Source organism: Cnephaeus nilssonii (assembly GCF_951640355.1).
Source record: "Cnephaeus nilssonii genome assembly, chromosome: 13".
NCBI lineage: Eukaryota > Metazoa > Chordata > Mammalia > Chiroptera > Vespertilionidae > Cnephaeus > Cnephaeus nilssonii.
In genome coordinates, this window is record NC_137084.1 from 68,770,703 (window position 1) to 68,796,812 (window position 26,110).

The 26,110-nt window shown below is 37.4% G+C and overlaps 1 protein-coding gene across 3 annotated transcripts in view; it reads left to right on the forward strand.

Annotated features, from left to right (window-relative positions):
* ARHGAP20 (Rho GTPase activating protein 20) overlaps positions 1-26,110 on the forward strand; it is a 93,468-nt gene that overhangs the window by 56,478 nt on the left and 10,880 nt on the right. The window contains exons 5-11 of one of the 3 annotated variants that reach the window (XM_079787755.1): positions 5,500-5,541; positions 6,430-6,514; positions 9,146-9,223; positions 11,798-11,864; positions 14,099-14,287; positions 21,349-21,527; positions 22,841-23,002. In XM_079787755.1, coding sequence (XP_079643881.1) covers positions 5,500-5,541; positions 6,430-6,514; positions 9,146-9,223; positions 11,798-11,864; positions 14,099-14,287; positions 21,349-21,527; positions 22,841-23,002 — 802 coding nt within the window. The remainder of the gene's footprint in view (positions 1-5,499; positions 5,542-6,429; positions 6,515-9,145; positions 9,224-11,797; positions 11,865-14,098; positions 14,288-21,348; positions 21,528-22,840; positions 23,003-26,110) is intronic. The other 2 variants (XM_079787756.1, XM_079787757.1) reach the window with 2 other exon arrangements.

The following is a 26,110-nucleotide window of genomic DNA, read 5'->3' on the forward strand; positions in this document are numbered from 1 at the left end:
TTTTCTAAATGTTTAAAGGAACATATTCTGATTAAGTTATTCTGAAGTCAATGACTCATCTTTTGATATACCCCCCAAATAAAGACACTTGTAGGCCATATGTTTCTCCAAAAGGTCTTTTTATTAAAATATATGAGAAGTAATGGTAAATATTGAGAACTCTGGGAGTCATTTATCTTGTTTGAGTAGTGATTTCCAAAGGGGCTCTACGGAAACACTTTCAGGGGTATGGGAGAGGAATAGAGTATCAGAGCTCAAGGACCCCCTCTCCAACATACCCTCTCCTAATGTTTAAGTATTGTTGTACATATTGTGCTTTTGAGTTGGACTTTTCAAACCACTGAAATAATCTTTACCGAAAGAAATTTTATAAAATAATCTAATTATGTTTGAATAAGTGCTTGATATTCCCAAATTTTCTAAAGAAATTGTTTTTAACTATTGAAATGAAATTAATGTCATGATATAAATGGGTACCTGAATTTTATATTAGGTTCTGACTTAGTATCTATAGAGATGTGACTGATTAAAAGCAAATTTATGATTCAAGAAGTTAGTTACATTTCTAAGACTCACTCCCTGGCTAGGATAGATTTGGAGAAATTGTGAATAGAGAACCTTTGTGCTCTTATCCTTAACATGCTAACTTGGCACTTTTCAGTGCAGGATGAGCAAGCCAAAATGTGTAGTTGAGATTTTTAACACCTGCACCCGCATGTCCAGTATTTGTTTTACACTTAAGGATGTGGTGTTCATCACATGCACGTACTGTTTTTCTTCTTGCTTCTTCTCACCCCACTACCACCAAACTCCTCAGGCATCATCTTAAAAGCCAGATAACTAAAACCCAAACTACTAATCTTCAAATAAAGGAAAGGCATGTCATTAAATTGGGTTGTGCACTGTTGGCCACCATAAGATTTTAAGAACTTATTTGGAAGAAACGTGTGTTTTTATCATTTTCTCCATATCTTCTTTTCCATGATGATTTCTCTAGATATTATCATTTTCAATTGCTTAATCTCCTTAGAGTTATAGGTGAAAGGAAGCAATTTCGAGTGAGGGGGTGGGACTACATGACATCTTTAATCGAGGAGTTTCCCTAAAACTTATTTTAAGAAGAATGGAAAATACACAACTCAATCTTAATAAATTAACCTTACATATTTCATACATTCAAACGATGGAACCTTATATGGTGTATATATATATATATATATATATATATATATATATATATATATATATATATATATGGTATCTGAACTAGCCTGTGGTATCTAAAACCACAGGCAATAATATGTGTACGTCTCACAAACTTGATGTTGAATGAAAGAAGCCAGACACAAAATAGTGCATACTGCATGGTTACATTTATGCAAAGTACCAAACAACAAAACTATCGTGTTCTGCCAGGACAGTGGGGGCTAGTGCCTGAAAAGGAGCACATCAGACCTTCCCAGGTGGTTGTCTGTCTCTCAGTCTGGGTGCTGGCCACATGGGTGTGTTCCCTGTGTAAAAATTCTTCTCAAGTTGTGCATTTGAGCATTGTTCAGTTTTCTCTATGTATTTTATGTGTCAATAAAAAGTTAAAAGTTAAAAAAAAAATACTGATTTTTAAAGGGGCAATTTTCTTTTTAAGTGTTGTGAAAAAAATCTGCTGTTTAGGAAAGGAGAATACATCAAAAGGTCTTAAGGAATTGTGGAAGATGAAAACTGCATGGTCACTGGTAAAAGATGTAATATACTTCCTGATGACCATTCCTGGGAGATGGCCATGAGAAAATTTCTAAGCAACAAAGTTAGAAACAAATTACAAATATTTGTTAAATATATTTTTCTGTAACAAGAAAATAACTAGGGCTTCCAAGTTCTTTAAAAAGTTTAAAAATAAGATTTTAAAAGCTAGTGAATATCAAGACCATACAGAAATAAACTTTAACTTGTTTTTAACTTTAGGACTTCAAATAAATTATTAATCAATACTACTTTAGTTGTAAATGAACTGATGTTACTCAAAAGATTATGGTAGTTAAGTTTTCTATGCACACCCAAGGCGGGTTGAGCAGCGCCTTCACTGTGAGGGCAGAGTCGGGACTGGCGCTGCCACCATGACACACGGTGATGGTGTCGCTAGCCCTGCCCTTCTACCACGAAGGCCTGCTCCTTGCTGGTCACCCCCCTCCATTCCCCGCCCTCTCCTCACCACACCACACACCCCATTGTAAATCGAGGCAGTGGTAGCACTGCAGCATTCTGAGCAGCAGCAATCACAGCGACTGGACACCAACTGCTGGGACCAGGTGGACTTGGAAGCCCCCAGGCCAGGCCCATGCGGGGCCCATGGCCCCTTGGCAGTCAGGGCCCAGTGTAAACACCTCAGCAGGGCCTTCAGCCAGCAACTCCATGTCAACGCCAAACCCTTCATGCCAACATCCACCCAGCTGATTCCTGCCGTCCTGCAGCCGGGCTCAGCTTCTGCCACCCACAGCTGGTGGCCTCCAACAACAACCACAGAGCCAGCAGCTGAAGGAGGCCCCTCAGCACCTGTGGAACCTTCGCAAGAAGAACAGCAATTGTGTGAAGGTTCAAATTCAGCTGTTAGCATGGAACTTCTAGAACTTGTTATAGAAAATGGAGAGACAGAAATGTCCCCAGAAGAATCGTGGGAGCACAAAGAAGAAATCTGTGAAGCAGAGTCAGGGGGGGTGGTTCCTTGGGAGATGGGAGGCCCCAAGGAAATACCCAAGAAATGATGGAGAAGGAAGAGGAAATACAAAAACCTAAGTCTGTGGTTGCAATCACAGGTGCTCCTAAAAAGAACATGTATATGTAGTATTCATTGGAGACATAGATGCTGGCAAGTCAACCGTTAGAGGACAGATAATGTATTTAACTAGAATGGTTGACAAAAGGACACTTGAGAACTATGAAAGAGAAACTAAAGAGAAAAAAAAAACAGAGAAAGATGGTACTTGTCTTGGACCTTAGACACAACTCAGGAGGAAGGAGACAAGGGTAAAGCAGTAGAAGTGGGTCATGCCTATTTTGAAACTAAAAAGAAGCATTTCACAATTCTAGATGCCCCTGGCCACAAGTGTTTTGTCCCAGATATGGGTTGTGGTGCTTCTCAAGCTGATTTGGTTGTATTGATCATCTCTGCCAGGAAAGGAGAGTTTGAAACTGGATTTGAAAAAGGAAGACAGACAAGAGAACATGCAATGTTGCCCCAAAAAAAATACCCAGCAAGTATAAAACACTTAATTGTGCTTATTAGTAAGATGGATGATCTAACAATGAATTGAAGCAATGAGAGATATGAAACCATAAAAAAGAATCAGTCAAAAATGAAGGATACACTATGAAATGAAGAATAAGTTACAGGGAATCACCAGTAGAGTAGATGAAGGAGAGGACCAAATCAGCGATTTGGAAAATAAGGAAGAAGAAAACACCCAATCAGAACAACACAAAGAAAAAAGAATACATAAAAATGAGGGTAGTTTCAGAAGCATCTGAGTTAACTTCAAGAATACCAAGCTTCACATCATGGCGTTGCCAGAAGAAAGAGAACAAGGAATTTATTACCTATTTGGAAAAATAATGATGGGAAATTTCCTTAAGCTGGTGAAGAAAATAATCATACAAGTCCAGGAAGCACAGAGACTCCCAAAGAAGATGAACCCAAAGAGGCCCACACTAAGACACATCATAATTAAAATGCCAAAGATTAACGGCAAAGAAAATCTTAAAAGCAGCAAGAGAAAAGCAATTAGTTACCTACAAGGGAGCAGCTATAAGACTGTCAGGTGATTTCTCAACAGAAACTTTACAGGCCAGAAGGGAGTGGCATGAAATAATCAAAGGGATGAAAAGCAAGGACCTACAACCAAGATTATTCTACCCAGACAAGCTATCATTTAGAATCTAAAGACAGATAAAGAGTTTCCCAAACAAGAAAAAGCTAAAGGAATTCATCACCACCAAACCAGTATTACAACAAATGTTCAAGGATCAAGAAGAAGAGGAGGAGGAGCTCAAAAATATGAATAATAAAATGGCAATAAATATATATCTATCAACAATTATTTTAAATGCAAATGGATCGAATGTTCCAATCAAAATATATACGGCGGCTGAATAAATAGCAAAACAAGACCTTTATTACATATGCTGACACTTCTGATTAAAAGACACACAAACTAAAAAGAATAGAGAAAAATATTTCATGAGATGAAAATGAAAAAAAAGCCAGGATAGCAATACACCAGACAATATATCTACCAAAATAAAGGATATAGCAAGAGACAAAGAAAGACCAGCAATTTCACAAAACATGAATTAAAAAGACATATACATACATTTATATGTAGGTTGCAGCAGTATTTACAAAAGCCACGATATGGAAGCAACCTAAGTATTTATTAATAGATAAATATATAAAAATAAGTAATGCATATATGATACAATGGAATATGACTTAGCCATTAAAAAAAATGAAATCTGCAGCAACATGGATAGACCTAGGAATATTGTCTGAGTGAAATAAGTCAGAGAAAGAAAAATGCAGTATGATTTCACTTACATGTGAATCTATAAAACAAAATAAATGAACAAACAGAACAGCAGACTCACCAATACAGAGAATATTTTCACAGTTACCAAACAGGAGGGGAATTGGGGGATGATTGAAAAAAGTGGAGGGATTAAGAAGTACAAATTGGTAGTTACAGAATAATCATGTAAGCATAGCATAGGGAATATATTCAAAATATTGTAATAACTATGCATGGTATCAGATGGGTACTAGATTTATCTAGGTGATCATAAGTTATATAAATGTCTAATCACTGGGATGTACACCTGAAACTAATATAATATTATACATCAACTGTAATTGAAAAATAAAAAATTATTTAAAGAAAAATAAATAGAAGAAAAGTTTTAGATGTATTTATTTACTAAATTACAATTCTACTATATGTATGAAGAAATAAATGCTGCTTTTCCTGGCAACAAACTGTTTTCTTGGCTATTGGTATGCCAAATTTCTGTTTAATCTCTTTAATCTCAAGTTAAGCATACATTCTGTTTGTATGGCACTTATCATTACCAGGCACTCTGAGATAATTAGCCCTGTTTCACAGATGTGGAAACTGAAGCTTAGAGATGTTATGTGATTTGCCCATCACCATATAGTTTACGTATATCCTTGAAATCAGATGCTTGGATTTTAAATCAAGTGCTCTTTCCACTATAAGAGCACCACTTGTAGAAGAGTCATAAAGTAAGGAAATTGGTCTTTCTTGGGTCCAGGAGGTTTTCATAAAACTGCACTTAACTGTACAGTTTTTCCTAACAGGGAGTTTCACTTCAGAGGCAATGTTGCAGTCGTTTGCAGCTATGTCAGTAACAGCAGGCTGTGGATAGTTCATTGACTTAAATATGTTAGCTTAAGTATTTTATGAGGTTTAATTTTTTATCCCATTTTATTTGCAGTTCCCCAGAACTGAAGGACAAATGGCTCTCTCTCCTTCAAAGGTATTTTTTCAGTATACATATTTTTAATCTTTAACATAATTAAATGAATTAAATTCATCTCTGCAAAGACCCCAAACTCTTCCCCTTTCCCTTAGTAGAAATTGTTCATTTGTCCTCAAAATAAGTTGTTATTTAGACTGTGCACTAGCTACTACATACTATAAATAATGTTTTCTCATGACATGTATTTCTTTCTAGGAAGAACATTGAGTCTGGTTACTTATTTTAGACAAAAATTAGTAATGTTTTCCATCTCTTTTCCTGTCCCCAGCCTACCATTTGGAGCTAACAGTTCCCTTAGAGCATGCATTAAGTTTTCATATATGGAGGGTTTTCTGCTGAGCACCTTAAAATCAATCATTATTCCTACCTTTGACCGTACAGACTAAAGTGATCAAGTTAGGTTCATCTCATATTCCTATAGTTCTTCCCTCCATTCTTTCCTCTCTCCCTTCCCAAGCAATGGGATAACCAAGATTTACCCTCTCCTGGAGAGCTAAATGAGAAGTGAAAGACCATTGCTTTGGTCTAGTAAACGATTCTGTGTTTTTCTATACATAAGTAAGGTGCTGGGCCTGTCCAGAGAAGGTAGGGAATCTTTGAGGATAAAATATCACCCAGAGACACCTAAACCTGACTGTGCTTCTCAAACCTCACACTGGAAATGGATCTCCTGTTCTTTTTTGTGCCCATGCCTAATGTCCTGAGAATTTTTTCTCTTCCAACCCATAATGTAATCTGAGTTTGCTGAGTCTTTCCATCTGTCTTTTAAAAAATACCATATAAGTATATTGAAAATATTAGCAAAATAGATTGATTTTAAAATAAGCTATTTAGCAAAATCCATCTGACTCAGTGTTGTTTTGGGTTGTTGTTGCATTTGATTAGATACATCACTCTAGAGAAAGAGAAGGACTATCCGAAGAGCATTCCCCTCAAAATCTTCGCCAAGGACATTGGGAATTGTGCCTATGTAAGTGTTTATAAGCCAGAAATTAAATTCCAAGTCCCTGCATAAGGCAGAACACCATGCCAAAAAAAGAAACAGGCAGGCAGGCAGGCAGACTGTATATGTGCTAAGCAAGGTAGGCATTTAGAAATACCACTGTGGCAAACACATTTTCCTGGGTATGTATGTGCCTTTATATACATGAAAAGTAAACCTTATAGAAAATGAAGCAAGAGAAATTCATAGTAACTTTGGTATTTAACACTTACACTTGGAGGGAATATTGCTTGTCAGATGTCTGTCTTCCCTCTGCATTCATGTTTCTCTGTATCCTTTCAATGGCATCTGCAGAGGCTTGTACTAAAGCCATTTCCACAAGGAGCCATTTCCTATTAGTATTAAGGAATTTTTTGCAGCTTATCATTACTTAAGTAGAAAGTGGTTTTGAAAAGTTCTTCATATTTTAGGTTTTTAGGGAGATTGACTCCCTCAGGTCAGTAAGTGGGTGAGCTGGGAAAGGTGACATTTTTTAGGGATCAGCACATTTCTATCACACAGTTTTTATCATATTGGTCAAATAAAAACTAAGTCTAGTTAATTCTAGTTATTATGTGTAATTTGAAGACTGCAGCATAGTACACATGTTAAGACGTTATCAATGATGAACAAAATGGTAACTTGCCATACTTCACAGCAGCTCTAGATCACACAGAATCATTTTGTGTGTGGAAAAATATGTAATACAAACAGTTGTGTTTGGGACAAGAGCAAAAGTTATGTAAATGTTCTGACCTGAGTGCTAGGTGTTACTGCTTGAGGGAAATACTCAGATTTTTATGTATAAAGACTACAGAGATCTCCTATAGCAAAATAGCAAAAAATAAATAAATATATAAAACCATCACTCTTTTTCTTCTGGTTTTGATTCAGTTGTGGCAATTGCTTACATTCAGGATTTTCTTGGAAAATCCCTTGAACTTTTTTTTTTAACCCTTTCAGTGTATGGAAAAGTGTGCTTGAGAAAGGACTGGTGGTCACTGTCATTTGGAAGAGAAGACACGCAAGGTGTCTGGGTGCTGAGGCTTCATCACTAATGCCCCGGTTAAATCAGGGATATGACACACACTCCTTTGCTGTCTGAGGTTGCTTCCTGGCAGGGGTCTCCTTTCAGGGAGCCCTGCTCCTAGAGAGATTCCCCCAACGAGGAGTGCGTGTATGGGAAGCATTCTTTATCCTTCGCCTTTAGTTATATAACCAGTCAGTGAATTCTGCTGATGTGGAAAAACATAGCCAGGTTTTCAGTTTTGTCTGTTGTTTTTGTTTACTAGCCAGAGAGCACTATCTGGTGCGATTCATTTGTTTTGTCTACCAGAAAGGCATGCACAGAAAAATACGCATCCTATAATTACTGTCTTGAACATATGTGCCTAATATTGAGAAGAATTCTCTTAGAAACCAGCCACCTTGGGAGTAATTATTAGTATTTCAGGATAGATTCCTCACTTCATAAGAGTTTCTTTAAATTAAATGGAAGGATTTACAAACTTTTTTTTTAAAAAAAGAAGCCTTTCATGAAATTATATCTCAAGTTAAAGCCCAATATATAAAACATCTTTGCCACTCTGGTCAAAGACAAACACTGGGTTGGGATCTCTGAGCCCTCCCTGTTAGATTCTGAAGCACATTTGCATAATCCTAGGACCTACGTGGAGCACAATTTGAAATCAACAAAAAAACAAACTTAAGAGGCAATTTGTCATGTCGTGATTCATAGAGGAACACTGCCTTAATTCCTGATTTATCTGACCATTAAAATAGTAAATATTTCTTTTTATATAGTATTAAATTGTCTTAATGTCATGGAATTCAGTTAACACTATAGCTATCTCAGAATCTTGTTACTCTTCTTGTTTGTTGCAAACTGTCTTTCTGTTTTTAAGTAGTAGTTTCTCAATTAGTTTAGCACAGAGCTATTATAGATAAACCTGTTCAAAGGCAGAGTTGGTAACAAAATTAAGCTTTCTAAAATTTCAGTCCTCTCTGCTAGTCTCATTGGTTTTAAGGCCTCTACAGATTGCAACAATGAAAATCTCAATAGCCACAATGCCTGACATATATATAGCAAGTGCTCAATAATAATGGTTTTTAAAAATTCTAAACTGTAAATGTCTTTAATAAACAGTTATTTTTCTGATTTTACCTAAACTGACTATTTACCATGCAAATAAATAAAATCCACACTATGAAAACAGTACTCAGGAAGAAATAGAAAGTGATCCAGCTCTCTCCCTCTTTTATAACACTTTGCATTATGGAAATACAGGGGCCCAACTTCACTGATTCTTTTTGGTTGGGAGGATGGTCCATATACTTTCTCTGAAATACATTTACTCTGTTTCTTTCTTGCTTACACTCTTAGATTTGTGAGCCACATATTCTTTATCTTAAGATAAATAGATGTTTTATTAAAGGCATAATATATAATGGAATGCAAGTAAATTATAAGCAAGAGTTGTTTTCTGATTAAGTCATGTGCTTTACTCTGTCAACGCTGGAAATCAAGATTTGCCTTGAAATAATCATTTGACAATAATTATTTGTTCTCATGTTTTTAAGTCCTTTATTTATAGCTGTATTCTTTATCTTTTTCTACAGTCTAAAACTATAACAATAACGAATTCAGACACAGCGAATGAAGTTATCAACATGTCTCTCCCAATGCTAGGGATAACTGTAAGTCACTCTACTGGATAACCTAATCAACAAACTTTGAAGCCTAGTGTTCATGTAGATATCATCTCTCTCATCATAAGACAGCTGATTGCTAGAGATACAAAAGTCATACTTTGTCCCCAAAAATGTGGAAAATAAGGACAGTAAAGCTTTAATATTAGCTTAATATTGGGTGCTATTCTTCTACTCCTATTTTAAAACCTGTGCACACTGAAAAGCATAAGATTTTACACTAATTTTAGAGTGCTAATAAAATAATATGTATTATATTGCATATGCTATATACATAGACAGTTGGAGAGTTTTGGGGTATAAGATTCTTAATAAGAAAATTTCAACCTCTTTCTCCTTTCCCACTTGTCACTATCTGACTATTCTTTCCCCATATCTTCTCCTGGTTCTTTTCCCTTACCTAGTAATCTTATTATCCCAAGAATCAGTAAGTCTTAGGGTGAAGAATTCTGAAGGATTTGCTGTGTAGTAGAATTTTTACATAAAGAACACATAGCTAGAAACCTGCAGGTCCAAAGGACGAGATGGCTGGTACCTCTAATGAACTGGTAAATTTAAAAACAAGCTTTGAATTAGATCATGAATTTAACGAGCTTTTGTCTGCATGCCACATTTCCCCCTATTTTGCTTTTAGCTTCTTTCTGATTTATTGGGCAAAGACACATTTTGACTAATGGTGCAGATTGGAATATTTGAGGATGAGGTAGGGGGAAAAGAATTGGAAAATTCTCCTCATCTCCTCCCTACCAGTATATAAACACCATTCAGTGGATACTCTTATTAAAGGGAGTGACTTTCAGAAGAACGGAAACTAAAGGATGCGCTTGACCAGCACCATTTCTTGAGTGAGGTCCTCTGTGAAAACACAGTGTTACTGTGAGGTGACATATGTAATATGGTCACTGTGTGCCATAGTCTTATTAATTATATTATAGATTTGCTTTTACATAATGCCATAGTAAGCCTTTAAAAACTCAGGACTACCAAAACTTATGATAAGAAATCTGATTTATTTTCATTAAATGTAATAATATGTGGTAAATCTAATTATATTTTTTTCATTTGTACACTATATCTTGTGTTCATCACCCCAAGTCAAGTCTCTGCCCATCGCCATTTATTCCCCCTATTCCCTCCTCCATATCACCTCACCCCATTAAGTTTATATGCATTGAGTAAAGAATGCACTTCTGCATTGACTGCTAAGCTTATAGAATTATGATTTGGAAGAGAATGAATTTAAGGGGAATGAAAGGATTAATTAAGACATGACTCATTTTCTTATTTATGCTTTTCCTTTGGATAAAGTGATCCATCTCCTCAGACCAAAAGTGTTTCCATTTGGTATAATAATTTTTACACTTCTAAAAGATTACAGTGTTTTTCAGACATTACCCAAAGAAGAAAGGATTTTTATTAAATTTCTCTTTCTATTCACGATAAAATTTCTTGACTATGGGGTGAGGAAAAAAATGAAAAATAGGCTGGGGGAAGGGAAAGGGTGTATATTCTCCATAGCCACTAACCTTCATTATAAGGTCAGGGTCATAATTTTTTTATCACCAGAGGACATGGTTTTTATTAATTTTAGAGAGAAAGAAACATCAGTTGGACCCACAACCTAAGTATGTGCCCTGACCAAGAGTCAAACCCACTACCTTTTTTTTTTTTTAACCTGCAGCCTTTTAATGTACAGGATGTTGCTCCAACCAACTGAGCCATCAGGCCAGAGCAGGGCCATGATTTTTAATCAGAAGATAAAGGCAGGAATATTAGTATTGCTAATCTTTTCTGGCTTCATTTTAAACATTTTTGCTTTTTTCTTCTTCTAAAGGATACAGCACAGTTTGTATCATTTAGTGTTATTCCTTTGAAGTTCGGTTATAATTCTGCTAGTGAACAATTGCATTGTTTCCCATCACTGGGTCCATCCTCTAGGCAGAATTCTTGTCCTCTCTGTCCCCAGAACTGAATTTGCTTGCCCAAAACAAAGCCAGTGTAGATTGTGCCAGCTCCCTATCGCCTCAAAGCCTCTTGGTCAGTCTTCTGCTCAGAAGCACTGAGCTCGTGGTCAGCCTTTGAGAATTTTAGTTTTTCATCATGACACAACAGTGTCTGTGGCTTCCTGGATGACAAGGTTGTCTTTTTAGGGGCATTTTGGAGATTAAATCAAATATTCTCTGAGGCGTCATAGCTGAAGCCAGGACTCTAAAGAAGACCTTAGTCTTTTAGAAAACCAGGAAGTTTCTCTTCCTTTGGGACTGCACCTTCTGTGGGCTGCCCATAAGAGTGAGGTTCTGATTCCGTTGCAGCTCTTGGATTCTGAGCCATTGCTAGGAAAAGAGGGCAGGATTCCTGAATACTTTGTTGGAGATTGGAGAGAGGGGAGAAGGATTGTAGGAATTAGCACTGTCTTCTTCAAAAACTATAATCATTCCCATGAATCTGAAGGTATTTATATCGTTTCCATTTTTTGTTGCAAAACATAAAAATGCCAAAAAAATGTGTCTTCATTTAATCACCAGACTTAAAAGAAGAATTGTTAATTCTTTTATTTCTAAGGGCTCTGACAGAGATTACCAGTTATGGGTCAATTCTGGCAAAGAAGAGGCACCGTATCCACTTATTGGTAAGTTCCTGTGAAGATCTAAGATAGGATAGATAGAATTGATTGTGTTTTAATTATAATCCTAAATGTCTCAGGGATCTGGTCATATGATCTAAAATTTGAATACTATTAAATATCATATAAAATTCATTTATTCTTTTAATAAATATCTATCCAGCATTTTCTATGTGCTAGACAAATAATATCTCTTCACTCAAGCAGCTAATAGTATAGTAAGGAAGAGAGGTGTAAATTTTTCTCTATTCTTTTACTTTACAGCGCTATCTTGCCAAAACTTTTTATTTTCTACAAGAAAGCAATATGTATTAGTATTACTTTTCTCCTATATTTTTGTTTTTACATTTGATTCTTAAATTTCCTACTCACTTTCCTACCTATTAAGTTGCTCTGTAGAAGACCATCCAGAACCCAATCATGCCTCTTAATCTCACAGAACTTGACTAGATGTCATAAAGAAAATGAGATTAGCCTATTTAGATTCCAAAGAATCTTCACTGGCTTACCAGCTACCTAATACTTACAGTTGCTATTTCTCTAACCAAATTTCTGTGTTTGTTTTGAGGAATTATTGGTAAATAGTTCACCTCACCTTATTTAAATCATTTAACTAAAAAAAATTTTATCAGTTAAGTTCATTCAATGTGGTTAACAAATTGAGCAATTAAAATAAGGGACAGTATATGTAACAGATCTTGAGACTATTACAGTGATGATGATGATGATGATGATGATGATTTCTTTTAATTTTTAAATGCTTACTTTCTGTCAGCCATTTTTCAAAACATCATTTGCATTATCTCATATAATTCTTTCATTTACCTGTGAGGTAACTATTGTGTAATTCAAATGTTTCAAGTGACCTGTATAATCTAAAATCCAACTTTTCTACTAAATCAAACTCTTCTACAAATGTTTTAGATTATTTTCAGAGAGAAAATAAAGTAATCATTTCCTGATTCTTTTTTAATGTTATCATTTTTTAAAAAGTCATTGAGTAACAATTACAAAGTTGTGCTTAAAAATAAAATAATTACTTAAAATTAGTTTTAATTAAATTAATATATTTTATTAAATACCACGTAAATGGTAGCTTTCAAGCTTAAAACAGCTTCAAGCTTTATCCCTAACTCTTGCTAAAAAACCATGGAACGTAGGATGTGATTCTTATTTAACAGCAGTTCTTCATCTATTTTAATGTGCCTTGCAAACCTCTAGTGTAGATTCAGCTAATCTGAGTTTGTTTTAATCCCTGGAGCCCATGATATTAATGGAATATTGACACTGTATGCCCATGCCAGATACAAAGGGAAAGGAAGTGTTCACTGAGTCACATTCAGTGATAAATCAGGAATAGAAGAGAACTTACTCTCCGTACTTCAAAGAGACTGAATCTACAGCACAGTGGTATTTGAGGATTATGTTAACAAAATGCAATTACTGAGAGTACTAAAGAGCAAAAACTCATACTTCAGCCAGATGTCCAGGGTTTAGTTTTTCTAGTTTACAGGTTCTTTTTTTGCATCTTGTTTCTGTTTCTAATGCCCTGCAGTCTCCCTTCTGATTGTTGCCTATGAACACCAAGCCCAGACAGCAGCAGTGGGAGGGAAGCATGAACCAAACAAACCTGTGCTGTTGCTCTTGAGTAACTGATTGTATAACTAATAAAAAGTAATGAAATGTCTTTTTCAGAGAGACATCTCACGTTGAATAATAGTAATGAGTGATGCTTGAAACACATAGTATTTTTCCCTTATTATTTATGTTATATTAACCACTGAAGTTTACTTATTTGATCCTTATAATACTGTGTGTGGGTAAGACAAGTATATTAAGCTATGGATTTGAGGGTGAGAGAGATCAAGGATTTGCTGAAGATTTATAGATATAGTTAGCATCAATGAAAAACTGGAATACCTTTAAATGTTCTTAGATGGAAACATAGGAAGCATCAACATTGTGCAACTCACACACCAATCGGTGCATTCCAAGTAAAATACTCTTTAAAGATTAGCTTTTTCCCCCCTCCCCCAACCCCTTAGCACTACTTTGGTAGGGCCACCTGCATTATGCAGTGGTCTCCAGCTGTAAGAATGTGCATGGTGATCATTCAGTCAACAAAAGGACTCTTTATACCAGAAGTCCCAGGGGCAAAGTGCAGTCCATTCCAGTATGTAGCACACGTGCTCGGAGCACCAGTCAGCATAAGGTCCACATTTAGATCTTCCTTTGTGCAGGGCATGAGTATCCCTACGGAATCAAAATGAGCCATCTTCGAGACACTGCCCTCCTGACACAGGAGGCAAAGGACTCCACCAACCCTTCCAGCCTCCAGGAGCCCTTCCTCATGGAGCAGCTGCCCCGGGAGATGCAGTGCCAGTTCACCCTGAAGCCCAGCCGCCTGGCTGCGGCCCAGCAGCTGAGCGGTGAGTCGCTGCTCTTCCTTCATTGAGCCTTTTATCAGTGAAAGTTTTTATTCCTGAAAACAAAGTTTGCACAAAGGCAAAGACCCAGACTTCAGCCAGATGAGGCATTTTTTCATTTGAATTTGCTAAGTGTTTTTGAAGGGAATGTTTTGAAGATATTTTAAAAATCAGCAGTAGGTGTATGACTAACTTAGAACCAGTAGTTCCTTCTGTCGTCACTATTCTTTCCCCTTTAACCTCATGCCCACTATAGAGCCAGAGGCAGGAGGCAGTGCTGCAGGTGCCTCAGTGCCTCCTTTGTACTGTAACACATTGCATTGTGCGTTCCCCTAAATAGTCTTATTATAAAAAAGGAGGCTGTCCATGATGACGGCCAGGAGACTCTGATGCCCTACGTGGATTTGGTACTGATGAGTATTCGAGACTAAGTGATTTCCACAGAAATCTCCCCTTCATCTAATCTGAATTCCCAGTCACATAGCCATCTCTTATAATCCCCATCATAAAGAATGATAGTGATGTTCAGCATAGGACTGTCACTTAACCTTAACCCAAGTTTGAGCTTGAAGCCCTCAAATCAATCTGAAGGTAAGATTATATAAGAAGTAGAAGAAAAAGGATATGAAAAAAGTGTGAATGAGACAGCAGAAAATCAATGCTGAGTTTCTGTAACTGCCTTCCCTACCAACTGGGGGACCAATGAACAGTGGCAGCTATTTTATATACAGCTCCCCACACATGAACATCCAACTTTATCTCTTTTTAACTATTTTTATTGTTGACACTATTACAGATGTCCCCCATTTTCCCATTCCTTTACCCACCTCTATCCAGCCTCCATTCCCCATCTCTCTGGCCAGCACCACATTGTTGTCTGTGTCCATTGGCTATGCATATATGTTCTTTGGCTAATCTCTTCACCTTCTTTCATCCAGTACCCACCCCCCCGCCCAAATCCCTCTGACAGCTACCAGTCTGTCCCATGTATCCATGCCGCTGGTTATATTTTATTCGTTAGTTTATTAGATTCCACATATAAGTGAGATCATATGATATTTGTCTTTCTCTCCCTGGCTTATTTCACTTAGCATAAAGTCTATCCATGCTGTCTCAAAAGAGTTGCTTCTTTTTTATAGCCGTGTAGCATTCCATTGTGTAAAATGGGCCACAGCTTTTTTATCCACTCATCTACTGATGGGCACTTGGGCTGTTTCCAGATTTTAGCTATTGTAAATAACACTGCTATAAACATAGGAGTGCATATATTCTTTCTGATTGGTGTTTGGGGATTCTTAGGATATATTTCCAGAAGTGCAATCTCTAGTTCAAAAGGCTGTTCCATTTTTTATTTTTTGAGGAAACTCCATACTGTTTTCCACAGTGGCTGCTCCAGTCTGCATTCCCACCAAGAGTGCACAAGGGTTCCCTTTTCTCCACATCCTCACCAGCACTAGTTGTTTGTTGATTTATTGATAGTAGCAATCCTGGGAGCTGTGAAGTATATCTCATTGTAGTTTTAATTTGCATTTCTCTGATAATTGAGCATTTTTCCAGCATTATCCTAATTCCAAAAGCAGATAAAGACACTACAAAGAAAGAGAATTATAGGCCAATATCTCTGATGAACATAGATGCTAAAATCGTCAACAGAATATTAGCAAATCAGATACAACAGTATATTAAAAAGATCATACACCATGACCAAGTAGGATTTATTTCAGGAATGCAAGGCTGATACAATGTTTGCAAGTTAATAAATGTGAAACATCACATAAACAAAATGAAATATAAAATCACGTGATTATATTAATAGATACAGAAAAAGCAATTGATAAAATTCAGCACACGTTTATGCTAAAAACAATAAAGTGGGAATAGTGGGAGCATATCTCAATGTAATAAAGGCAATATATAACAAACACACAGCCAACATGAGACTCAATGGGCAAAAACTACAAGTGATCCCCTTAAGATAAGGAACAAGACAGAGAAGTCCACTTTCACCACTCTTATTCAATATAGTACTGGCAGTCCTAGCTGCAGTAATCAGACAAAAACAAGAAATAAAAGGCATCCAAATTAGAAAGGAGGAAGTAGAACTGTCATTATTCTCTGATGACGTGATATTGTACAGAGAAATCCCTAAAGACTCCAACAAAAAAATACTAGATCTAGTAAATTAATTTGACAAAGTAGCAGGATACAAAATCAATATCCAGAAATAGATGGCATTTTTATATACCAATAATGAACTATTAGAAAGAGAAACTAAGAAAACAATCTTATTTACTATTGCAACCAAGAAATAAGGTACCCTACCCAAGAATAAATTTAACGAAGGAGATAAAAGACCTGTACTTGGGAAACTATAGGACATTGAAGAAAGAAATTGAGGAAAATACAAATAAGTAGAAGCATAAACTGTGTTCATGGATTAGAAGAAGTAACATGCCCTTACTACCAAAAGCAGTCTATAGTTTCAATGCAATTCTTATTAAAATACCAATGGCATATTTCACAGATCCAGAACAAACATTTTGGAAATTTATATGGAACCAAAAAAGACCCCAAATAACTACAGCAATCTTAGGATGAACAAAGTTGAAGGGATCACAAAATCAGATATCAAACCATACTACAAGGCCATTGTAATCAAAACAGACTGTGACTGGCATAAGAATAGGCATATAGGTCAATGGAACAGAACAGAGATTCCATAAATCAACCCACACCTTTGTTGTCAATTAATATTTCACAAAAGAGGCAAAAGCATACAATGGAATAAAGACAGTCTCTTCAATAAATGTGTTGTGAAAATTGAAAGGGTACATGCAAAAAAAGTGAAACTACTTAACACCATACACAAGAATAAACTCAAAATGGAAAAAAAGACTTAAATGTAAGTCATGAAACAATAAAAATCTTAGAAGAAGACATAGACAACAAAATCTTAGACATCTTACATAGCAGAATTTTCACAGTACATCTCCTAGGGCAACAGAAACAAAGGGAAAAATAAACAAATGGGACTACATCAAACTAAACAGCTTTGGCACAGCAAAATAAATAAATAAATAATCAACAAAATGAAAAGGGAATCAAGTGTATGGGAGAACATATTTGCCAATGATACAGGTGATAATTTCCAAAATATATGAAGAACATACACAACTCAACAAAAGGAAGATAATCCATTGGGCAAACGACCTGAATAGACACTTTTCCAAAGAGAACATACAGATGGCTGGTAGACACATGAAAAAATGCTCAACATCACTGCCCAACTTTTTATTGAATTTATCAGGCATCTTGCCAATATCAGCTGTAAAAACTTACTTTATATTTGAACCATTCATCTGTTCTCCCATAGTGGTAAATGAGTTCTGAAATTTAAGGTTTTATACTCACATCTGTGGGCCATTTTGAAGGGGAAATATAGAGATGTAGTTTCCCATCCACTAAAATGTGCGCTCCATGAAGGGAGAGCTTTTGGTCTGCTTTGTTCACTGCTATGTTTCCAGCACCTGGAATAGTGCCTAACATACGTAAATAAGAACTAGAATATTTTTGAATGAATTAACTTATTAATAAGTCTATTGTTACTGATTAAAGATACAGAGGGAACATTGCCTTTATAACTAAGCTGAGGAGAATAATATTTTACTCTTATACCTTTATACCCATGTTTTGCAAATTACTTCTCTGGGTCTCTTGTCAATTTTATTTTAATTAATTTGACCTATAAGCAAGGTCAAGAATCCTAAAAGCCACAGCTAGAAGAAAGACTTAACTTTGTATCACCATTTCTGAGGTAGGCTTTCTCTAGTTAGCTTAAGGAAAATATCTGTTATCCAAAATAACCAGAGGTGAGCATAGTTATCCCCAATCTGTTGTTCAAATTTTGCCTCAGTGTGGGGAAATCTAAATAGTGTAGTATCATTCTGAAAACAGAGTAGCAGTAGACCTCTCAGAAGGCTACCCCTTATGACTTAGATCACTGTAACTCAGTTTTGGGGTGGCTAGTCCCCAGTGAAACAGTTCTAGTGTCACTTAGGGGTTCAGGATATAAACATTAGGGATCTGATTTTAAGACCCAACTCAAATCACTTCCAGGAGATCTTCGTTCCTTCGGACACGTAGTTGCCCCCTTCTCTGTGTCTCTAGAACAGTTCTTACATCTCTAATGTAACACATAAAAATTACATTATAATGATTTCTTTACATGTCTCATTACACTGTGAGCTTGCTTTAGTCCTGGGACTCATAGCAGGGCTTAGTCCGGTATATAGAAGAGAGAAGTTATACAGAAGATTGAGTGGCTTGGTCTCACCTATTATGGGAAAACTTGGGTGAAGCTGAAAACTGGGTTGGAGGTGGCATCATTGGGGAGTGGTCTGGCGTAGCTCCTGAGGTTCTAGGCTGAACTGGACTCCCAGTCCTGCACCCACTGCAAGCTCACCTGCCACATGTGCTTCAGACCCAGGAATAATGGACCTGAATTTTTATGGTAGATGGTAAAATATGGAATGCAACGTTTTTCTTCTACCTGTTTGCTCTATGATTCTAGTATTGTCCCGTAATTATTTCATACTCTGAAAGGGGGAGAAGGGGGACATTTTTAATTTGGAGAGTTACTTGGCTAGAATATAATTTCTAATTAAGGTTTTGTTATTGTGATTATTGTTTTCTATAAGCACAAATTTTTAAGAATTGTAATGTTTAGTATTCAGTTCCCTAACTTAAGCATGAAGAAACACTAGCTAAGCTTTCCAGGATTGTTTAGGAAAGTTAGACTTACATGAAGTTAGTTTGCTCTACATTCACAACACCTTTATATTTTTAACAATAGCATGATTTTCATCAGCCTTTGACATTTAGAAAGTAAGAGCTATGTGTTAAAAGCTCCTCAAGAAAGTAAATTCTAATAAAATTTGTTTCCTCTCCACCCCAGAGGTAACATGACCTCTATGAATGTTATACATAACAAAAGGCATAGCTGCAGCTGAAAGATTTTTAATACAGAACAAGACTCAATCTCTGCTTTATCCTCTCTCTGCACTCATAGGATAGCTGGGTATATAACTTTATGATTTAAAGCATCCTTCCTCAGAAGTGTGTGAAAGCTAAAAAGCAAATAAATCTGATACTTTAGAAATAATGAAACCAGGTTAAATGTGAGGAAACTACACTGAGTACAACTACTCAACATATGCAAACATATGTATTAAACAAACATTTGCACAAATTGAAATTGCTGGGCAAATAGGAACCCCCTCCAGGATTTAAGCATGGGTTTGGTTTCCTTGTCTGTTTTTTCACGATGGTACCGGTTGGGAATGTCAAGGCAGGAAGAAAGCACTCTGGGTAATCAGAGCCAAATGGATAGTGGATGTGGGGGAAAGTCCTCTTTGTAGGGAGGAGATTGGTGTCTTAGCAGCTTTAATCAAGATCACCGTGACTCATGCCAAAGTTCTTTTCATGCATTATCCTACTTAAGCCTCTCAATAAGCCTGTGAGGCGGAGGGCGGGGGCAGGCTAGAAGAGGTCAATGGGGGAAAGGGAGAGACATATGTAATACTTTTAACAATAAATATTTTTAAGAGAAGAGAGGTTAAGTAACTTTCCCCCAGGTTAGTGTCAGAGCCCGGAGTCTAACTGAGCTCCTAACTCTAGAACCAAAGGCCTTTACACCTGCTGTGTGCACTTTGATGATGCGTGTACCTGTCCTGAGGAAGCAAGGTGGGTGGTGGTCTGGAGCCTATTCAGTAAAATGTCACTTTTTGGTTTATCCTCCCACAACTTGCATTGGTTTGGTATTTGCTTTAAATTTGGCCATTCTGTGGAAATAAAACATTTCATGACACTGCTGACCCTCTCCTCCCTGAAAAGCTCATCTCCTCCAGCGGGAATGTTGAGTAGTTGACATCAGGTTGGGTAGTGTGGTTGGCTGTCAGGGCCATGCAGCAGGGGCTCAGTGACTAATTGCCTTACCCTCCCTCTGGAGAAAATGGAGTCAGACCTGAGTGGGTGCCACTGAGGACTATGGCTCCTCCAATCTCAGTTCGGTCAGCCCTAACTACAAGCTGTTTTGAATCTGCCCTCACCTGGGTGCTTTGGGTCTGCAGAGATTTGGGCAGAATTTATGCACAGCATTTGGGGCTCCCACTATTTAGTTTTCTCCTTCTAGGACTTACAGCTCCTGTGGAAACCTCCCTTCCATTCTCTAGTTCTCCAAGCCAGTGGGAGTGCAGGTTTCTCTCCAAATTTCAGTCACCCCACCATCCTGGGGCCTGTCTTCAGGCTAAAAGCTGTAAGAATAGAAAACTTACCCAGGGCCATGCCATTCCCTTCCTCCAAAGTGTCAACTTCTATCTCAAGTTCTAGTATGTCCCTTCTTTTGGTCCCTCTTTAGTGCCTCAGGTAGGCTTTTTAAAATGTTTTGTTTTAAAATTTTATTTTAAGAGTTTATAATTGGTATTGTGTGTAGATGTTGAGGCTAAAGGACAAGAGAGAGTAGCAGAAATGTCTGAATGAATCCTTAAAGAACTGTTCTTGTAACTATCACCTCCTGTGCACATCCATCCATTTTTCCCCTCCTCCTCCTTCTCCTCTTCCTCCTCATCGTCCTCCTCCTCCTCCTCCTCCTCCTCCTCCTCCTCTCTCTCACTATTTAATTGTAGTCTAATTTAATATCTCCAACTTTTTTGTGTGCCTATTCTCATCTTTATATGTTGGAATGAAACATAAATACTTTTTGTTTTGTTTTAAGTTGTTACAGTAAAATAAGGGACCCTTTCTTTCACCTTTGAGAATTCAGTGCCAAATCTCATGGAAACAAACCAGTGATGTTCCAAAAACAAGTAGGACAATAACCCAAACATTTGATTCTTAATTTATAAAATAGTATAATGAAATTTCATAAATTGAATTAATAGTAACAAAGGATACCTATAAGCAGTTTTTCTCTTTGAGTCATAGTAATGAATGTAACATAAAAATAGAAACTGTAGAAATAAGGTGAAGTGAGTTAAACTGGTTTTTCTACCTCACTTCTTCCTTAGATTCGGGTCAGAAGACATTTAAAAGGAGAAGATCTATCATCAATTGGGCCTTTTGGCGGGGTTCTGGCACTCACCTGGATAACTCGCCCATGTCCCCAACCTCTCCTATGACAGGACAGCTCTTTGGAGTGTCTCTGACAAATATCTGTGAGAATGACAATCTGCCCAAACCTGTCTTGGTAAGTCTCATTCCAGCCTGGAACACCAATGGGAAGGGATATTTGGGGAAGGAGAGAGCTCTGAGAGGCAAATCTATACCCAAATGGAAATACAGACACCCATGGCTTTGGCTGAGAATATTTATTATTATTACTTCAAAAAATAAAAATCTGATTAGCTATTAACAGAATCGTACGTTAGACATAATCGCCTTGTCTTAGAAAAGAGCCACATAAACTGCTCAAATAGATTAGAATTTGCTTGGTATAGAGTGCATTTCTCTCACTTCCTTTCTTGAATTCTGCATTGTTCTGAAAATCTCCTTTAATCCCTTTAGCAGCAGACTATTCAATCATATGCTTTTTATAAATATTACATGTGTTTTATTTGTATTTCAAGTATTTATGTATAAAGGTACATCCTCTCGCATTTAGTTATCTTTCACCTGTATGGAGTGGATCAGATGAAAACCACTGCATTTGTCTTATCTCCAAATGACCATTGTTAAGCAACATTTATTGAGTATCCAGTGTCTTCTAAGTGCTCTACTAGATGTATGCATTTTATGGTATACTGCGCATCTGTAAATGATAGACACTAGCCTAGCCACTCTATCGATTCCTCTGCACAACAGAGTTAGGGGGTAGTTATCATCATCATCATCATCATCGTCATCATCCCTCCCTTACAAATTTATTTTAAAGCCTTAAATTTATCCTGGATCACACAGTAAATATGTGCTATAATTAGGTTTCAAATCCCAGGGGTTGTTTGTCTCCAACACCCATTCTTTTCCTGCCCTGAAGGCAGAGGATGTACAGCTTGAAAGAAAGCAAAACGAAATATGAAATATGGCCGGAATGGACTGGGATGGAGAAAGCCTCCTGGAAGGAAAGAAGGAAGTAAAGACAGGAAGTAGAATGAAGTATGGAGATGCATTAAAAGAAAGATAAGCGAGTGGAAAATGAGTTTGACAATAATATTTCCATATTTGGGTAAAGAGTTTGTATTGGAGAGTAATGGGGAGAGAGTGGTGAGATAGAAGAGACCAGGTGACAGAGACGCTAATGCAAAGAAATCTGAGTTTAAAGTGTCCCTTGGGTCATTGAAACAAGACAGTCTCCTTAAAGCAAGTGTTTGAGGTAAAATGGTTTTTAGATGTTGAATAAATAGAACAACAGAGATTTAGAGATACCAAAAAATCAGTTGACTAATTCCTCTAGCAGTCCATCCAGTAGGATCCCCAGAGCCGTCCCCTCGTCCACCCTCACCTCTGGCAGAGAGAGACTGCTGGTATTTGTTAAGTGCCTTTTTCCCCTTTGCTTTCCCATAGGATATGCTTTTTTTCCTTAATCAACAAGGACCCCTCACGAAAGGCATCTTCAGACAGTCCGCCAATGTGAAGTTGTGCAAAGAGCTGAAGGAGAAACTGGACTCGGGAGCAGACGTGCGCCTGGACTGTGAATCCATTTTCGTGATAGCGTCTGTTCTGAAGGTAGGAGTTCTCCCTCCACCACCCACAGTGCACCTCTGGAGAAACAACTGGTTCCTTTCATTTTGACGTTATTCCCATCTGCAAAGAACCATAATAGATTAGAACCTAAAAAGTAATTAAAATACTTCACAAAGTCAAGGTTGTCCTTTAAAAGCCACGGCCAATGAATGGCATAGCATGGCAAGTCAGACGAACTTTTTTTAAGTTTTTCTATTTCACTCCACTCTTCTCATCATGACTTCTGATACCCCATGCAAAAAAATATGAATTAAGTTAAATTTAAAATAATCAAAACACATACAGCCCATTTACCAAAACAAACATCCCTAGCTATGATGACTTCCTCACAATCTCACTACCTTCCTAAAATATGCAATTCTTTCAAAAATATGCTTTATTAAACTTTGAAAAAGAAGTTTACCATACCAAACAAGCATTTGCCTAACAACCGAAACAAAAATTGCTCTCTGAGGCCCCTGAAACTTCCATTCATTGATGCAGTCGTGGTGCCTTCCTTGTCCCTAATGCGTTTTAAAGTAAAAGTGGGGCAGGAGTGGCTCTGAACTCGCCTCCTTTTAGAAAAACCTTCCCTGACGTTTTTACGGTTCTCACCCACACCCCATGGTTTCTTAAGTCACATCCACACTTGGCTTAGAGCACTTCTAAAATGTTTTCCTCCCACATTCTTGAAAATGCTTCACATTTTTTGAAAATGTAGAGTCAAAACCAGCTTGTAGCAGAGCTTTTGACCTTAGGGGTAGCTTCTGCAGACCTGCTGCCTCAGGCTTCCATCTCCCAGCTGGGTGGGAAGCACCTTGCCAGGGCAGAGACTCTCCCACACCCTACTCCTACCCTGTGGGGTGGGGAACTGCTTACAGAATCCTGCTTTATGACTTAATGCACAGTCAGATGATTCTTGGTACATGGGCCATGTCTGCTCTTAACCCTGCCAAAGGCTGTGCTGTAAGGAGCACTCAGACGAACCGGGAGGCTGGCTCATCCAGTTTGTGTTGCACAGAGTCTGTGATTACTCTTCAGCCCTGGAACACAATAAAGATATGCATGGTGTGCGCGGCCAGATATATGTCTGGGAGATAGATACATACAAGTGTATACACACAATGAGTTTTTCTTGTTTAATCATCTAATTAGACTTTCTCCCATCTCTTAATTTAAGAAGCTAAAGCCTTGGCTTTAGAACATTTTCCTTACCATGCTATTCTTCACAGTACCACACTTCTTAAAATTTTGTGCTAAATTATTGAGGCTATTACAAAAGTATAATCCTAGAAGAGTTCGTCTGCATTCCAAATTGGAGAAGTATTACTTGTACAAAAATAAGCAAAGGACAAAACTAATGCAAATGCTTGAAAAGTCTGGTTAAATAGGTTACAAGTAGTTGACATTCTATAACCATGTAACTGCATTTTACTCTCACTTCTTCTAAGTGGCTGCAAGAAAGGACATACTTTTTGCCAAAAGTTAAAGATTTTGAGTTTTTGTTTTGCTTCTTGTTTTTAAGACTATTTGGAAGTGCTACTTTAGGTTTCCTTTAATGTTTTACTTCTGATGGTTTTGTTTAACTATAAGCTCAACTCTTCAAACTATAATTGAAAGAAAATTGCTTGAGACGCTGTAACTTTGATCCGACAGACCTTTGAGGGAAAGTTCATTTTTTGCCCTGCAGGAATCTCATCTCAGATGAGCCTGGTAGTCCTGCTGGTGACCAGGGCTCTGGTTTGGGAGGGCAGGAGACAGCTGAGTGCTGGGAGTCAGTGATTGTAATTCAGGACCAGCTCTCATATCCTTTCTCAGCTGCGATGGCAGTTGTATTTCATAACTTGTTATTCCAGCTGTGGAGAGTTCATTGGGATGTTATGACCTATTATTTTTCAAGTGTAGGTTTAAGATTAAATGAAGTTTTCCTTCAAGACAGATCATAAGTATGTGTTCCACTGTGATTTAAAAAGAGTGCTATTGTCACTGTCCCACTTTGAAATAACAGTTTGCCTCTTTGAATCTGACTTTTAAAGTAGGTGCAGCAACTAAAATTAGTTTGGAATTATGAAAATTCAATGCCTTTACCCCAAAAGATGTAACTTTTGTAAAGACACATCTGAGTCACAAGTATCCAGGTGCATTTCTACTGGAAGATGTAATAGAACAGAGAAACATAGAATAGGAAGAATCAGTCATCTTCCCGCTTGTTTTCCACTCTTAAAAAAAATTGTGATAGGAGACATGACTACAAAGAGGTTTTTTAAATTATCTTGGAATCTCAGTTATAGTTAGTTGGCCTTCCCTTGTCCTCACTAATATTTGTCCATATGCAAATAGCAACAGCTCAGTAATCACCACCACTATGTGTGGGACTGTGCTTGGCATTGAAGTGTATGAGTAGAGAGTGAGGGTCCGCCCTTGCCTTGGAGGCCTCATGAGCTACTGGGGGAGAGACACATGTAATCAGATAACTATAATAGTGAGATGTCGCAGCCTTCATATCAGTAACATAAGCATGACATGTAAGTAACAAGTTGTGTTGTCTTTTGTAAAGTTGCTGATTTGGTTTTCCAGCAATATTTAAATTGCTCAATTGCATCTTTCACCACTTTCCATGAACTTGTAGAATGATAGCCAACCATGGGTACAGTGCTTAGAAATGAAATTGAGTTTTCTCTGCCTAAAGTTTACTGAGGTAGAGATCAGACTTTGCAAGCTTAGCTTTGCTAATACCATGTCAAAAGCAACAGAGAGAGTTGGCTTAAAATAGAAATGAACATAGGACCAGAACCAAATTTAGTTTATTTTTAAGCTTTTTATAAACAAAGGTCAAACATCAAACATCCTTGGCCATAAGTATATGCGTTATGATCTGGTCTCACCACACCCAGCCCCACCAATTGTTCAGCAGAACAGAGTCTGGAATGCCAGAGAGGACAATGTGCTGGGCACATGTTAATCAGTATACATCAGGCACAGGGTGTCTCCCCAGGCTCCCAGAGCCCAGCCACTGCCTGGAATGCTTTTTCTCCCCAAATAGTGAGAGCCCTTCCATGGGGAATAGAAGGGAGAAACTCTAACTATCTCTAGATGGAAATTGCTCAGCAG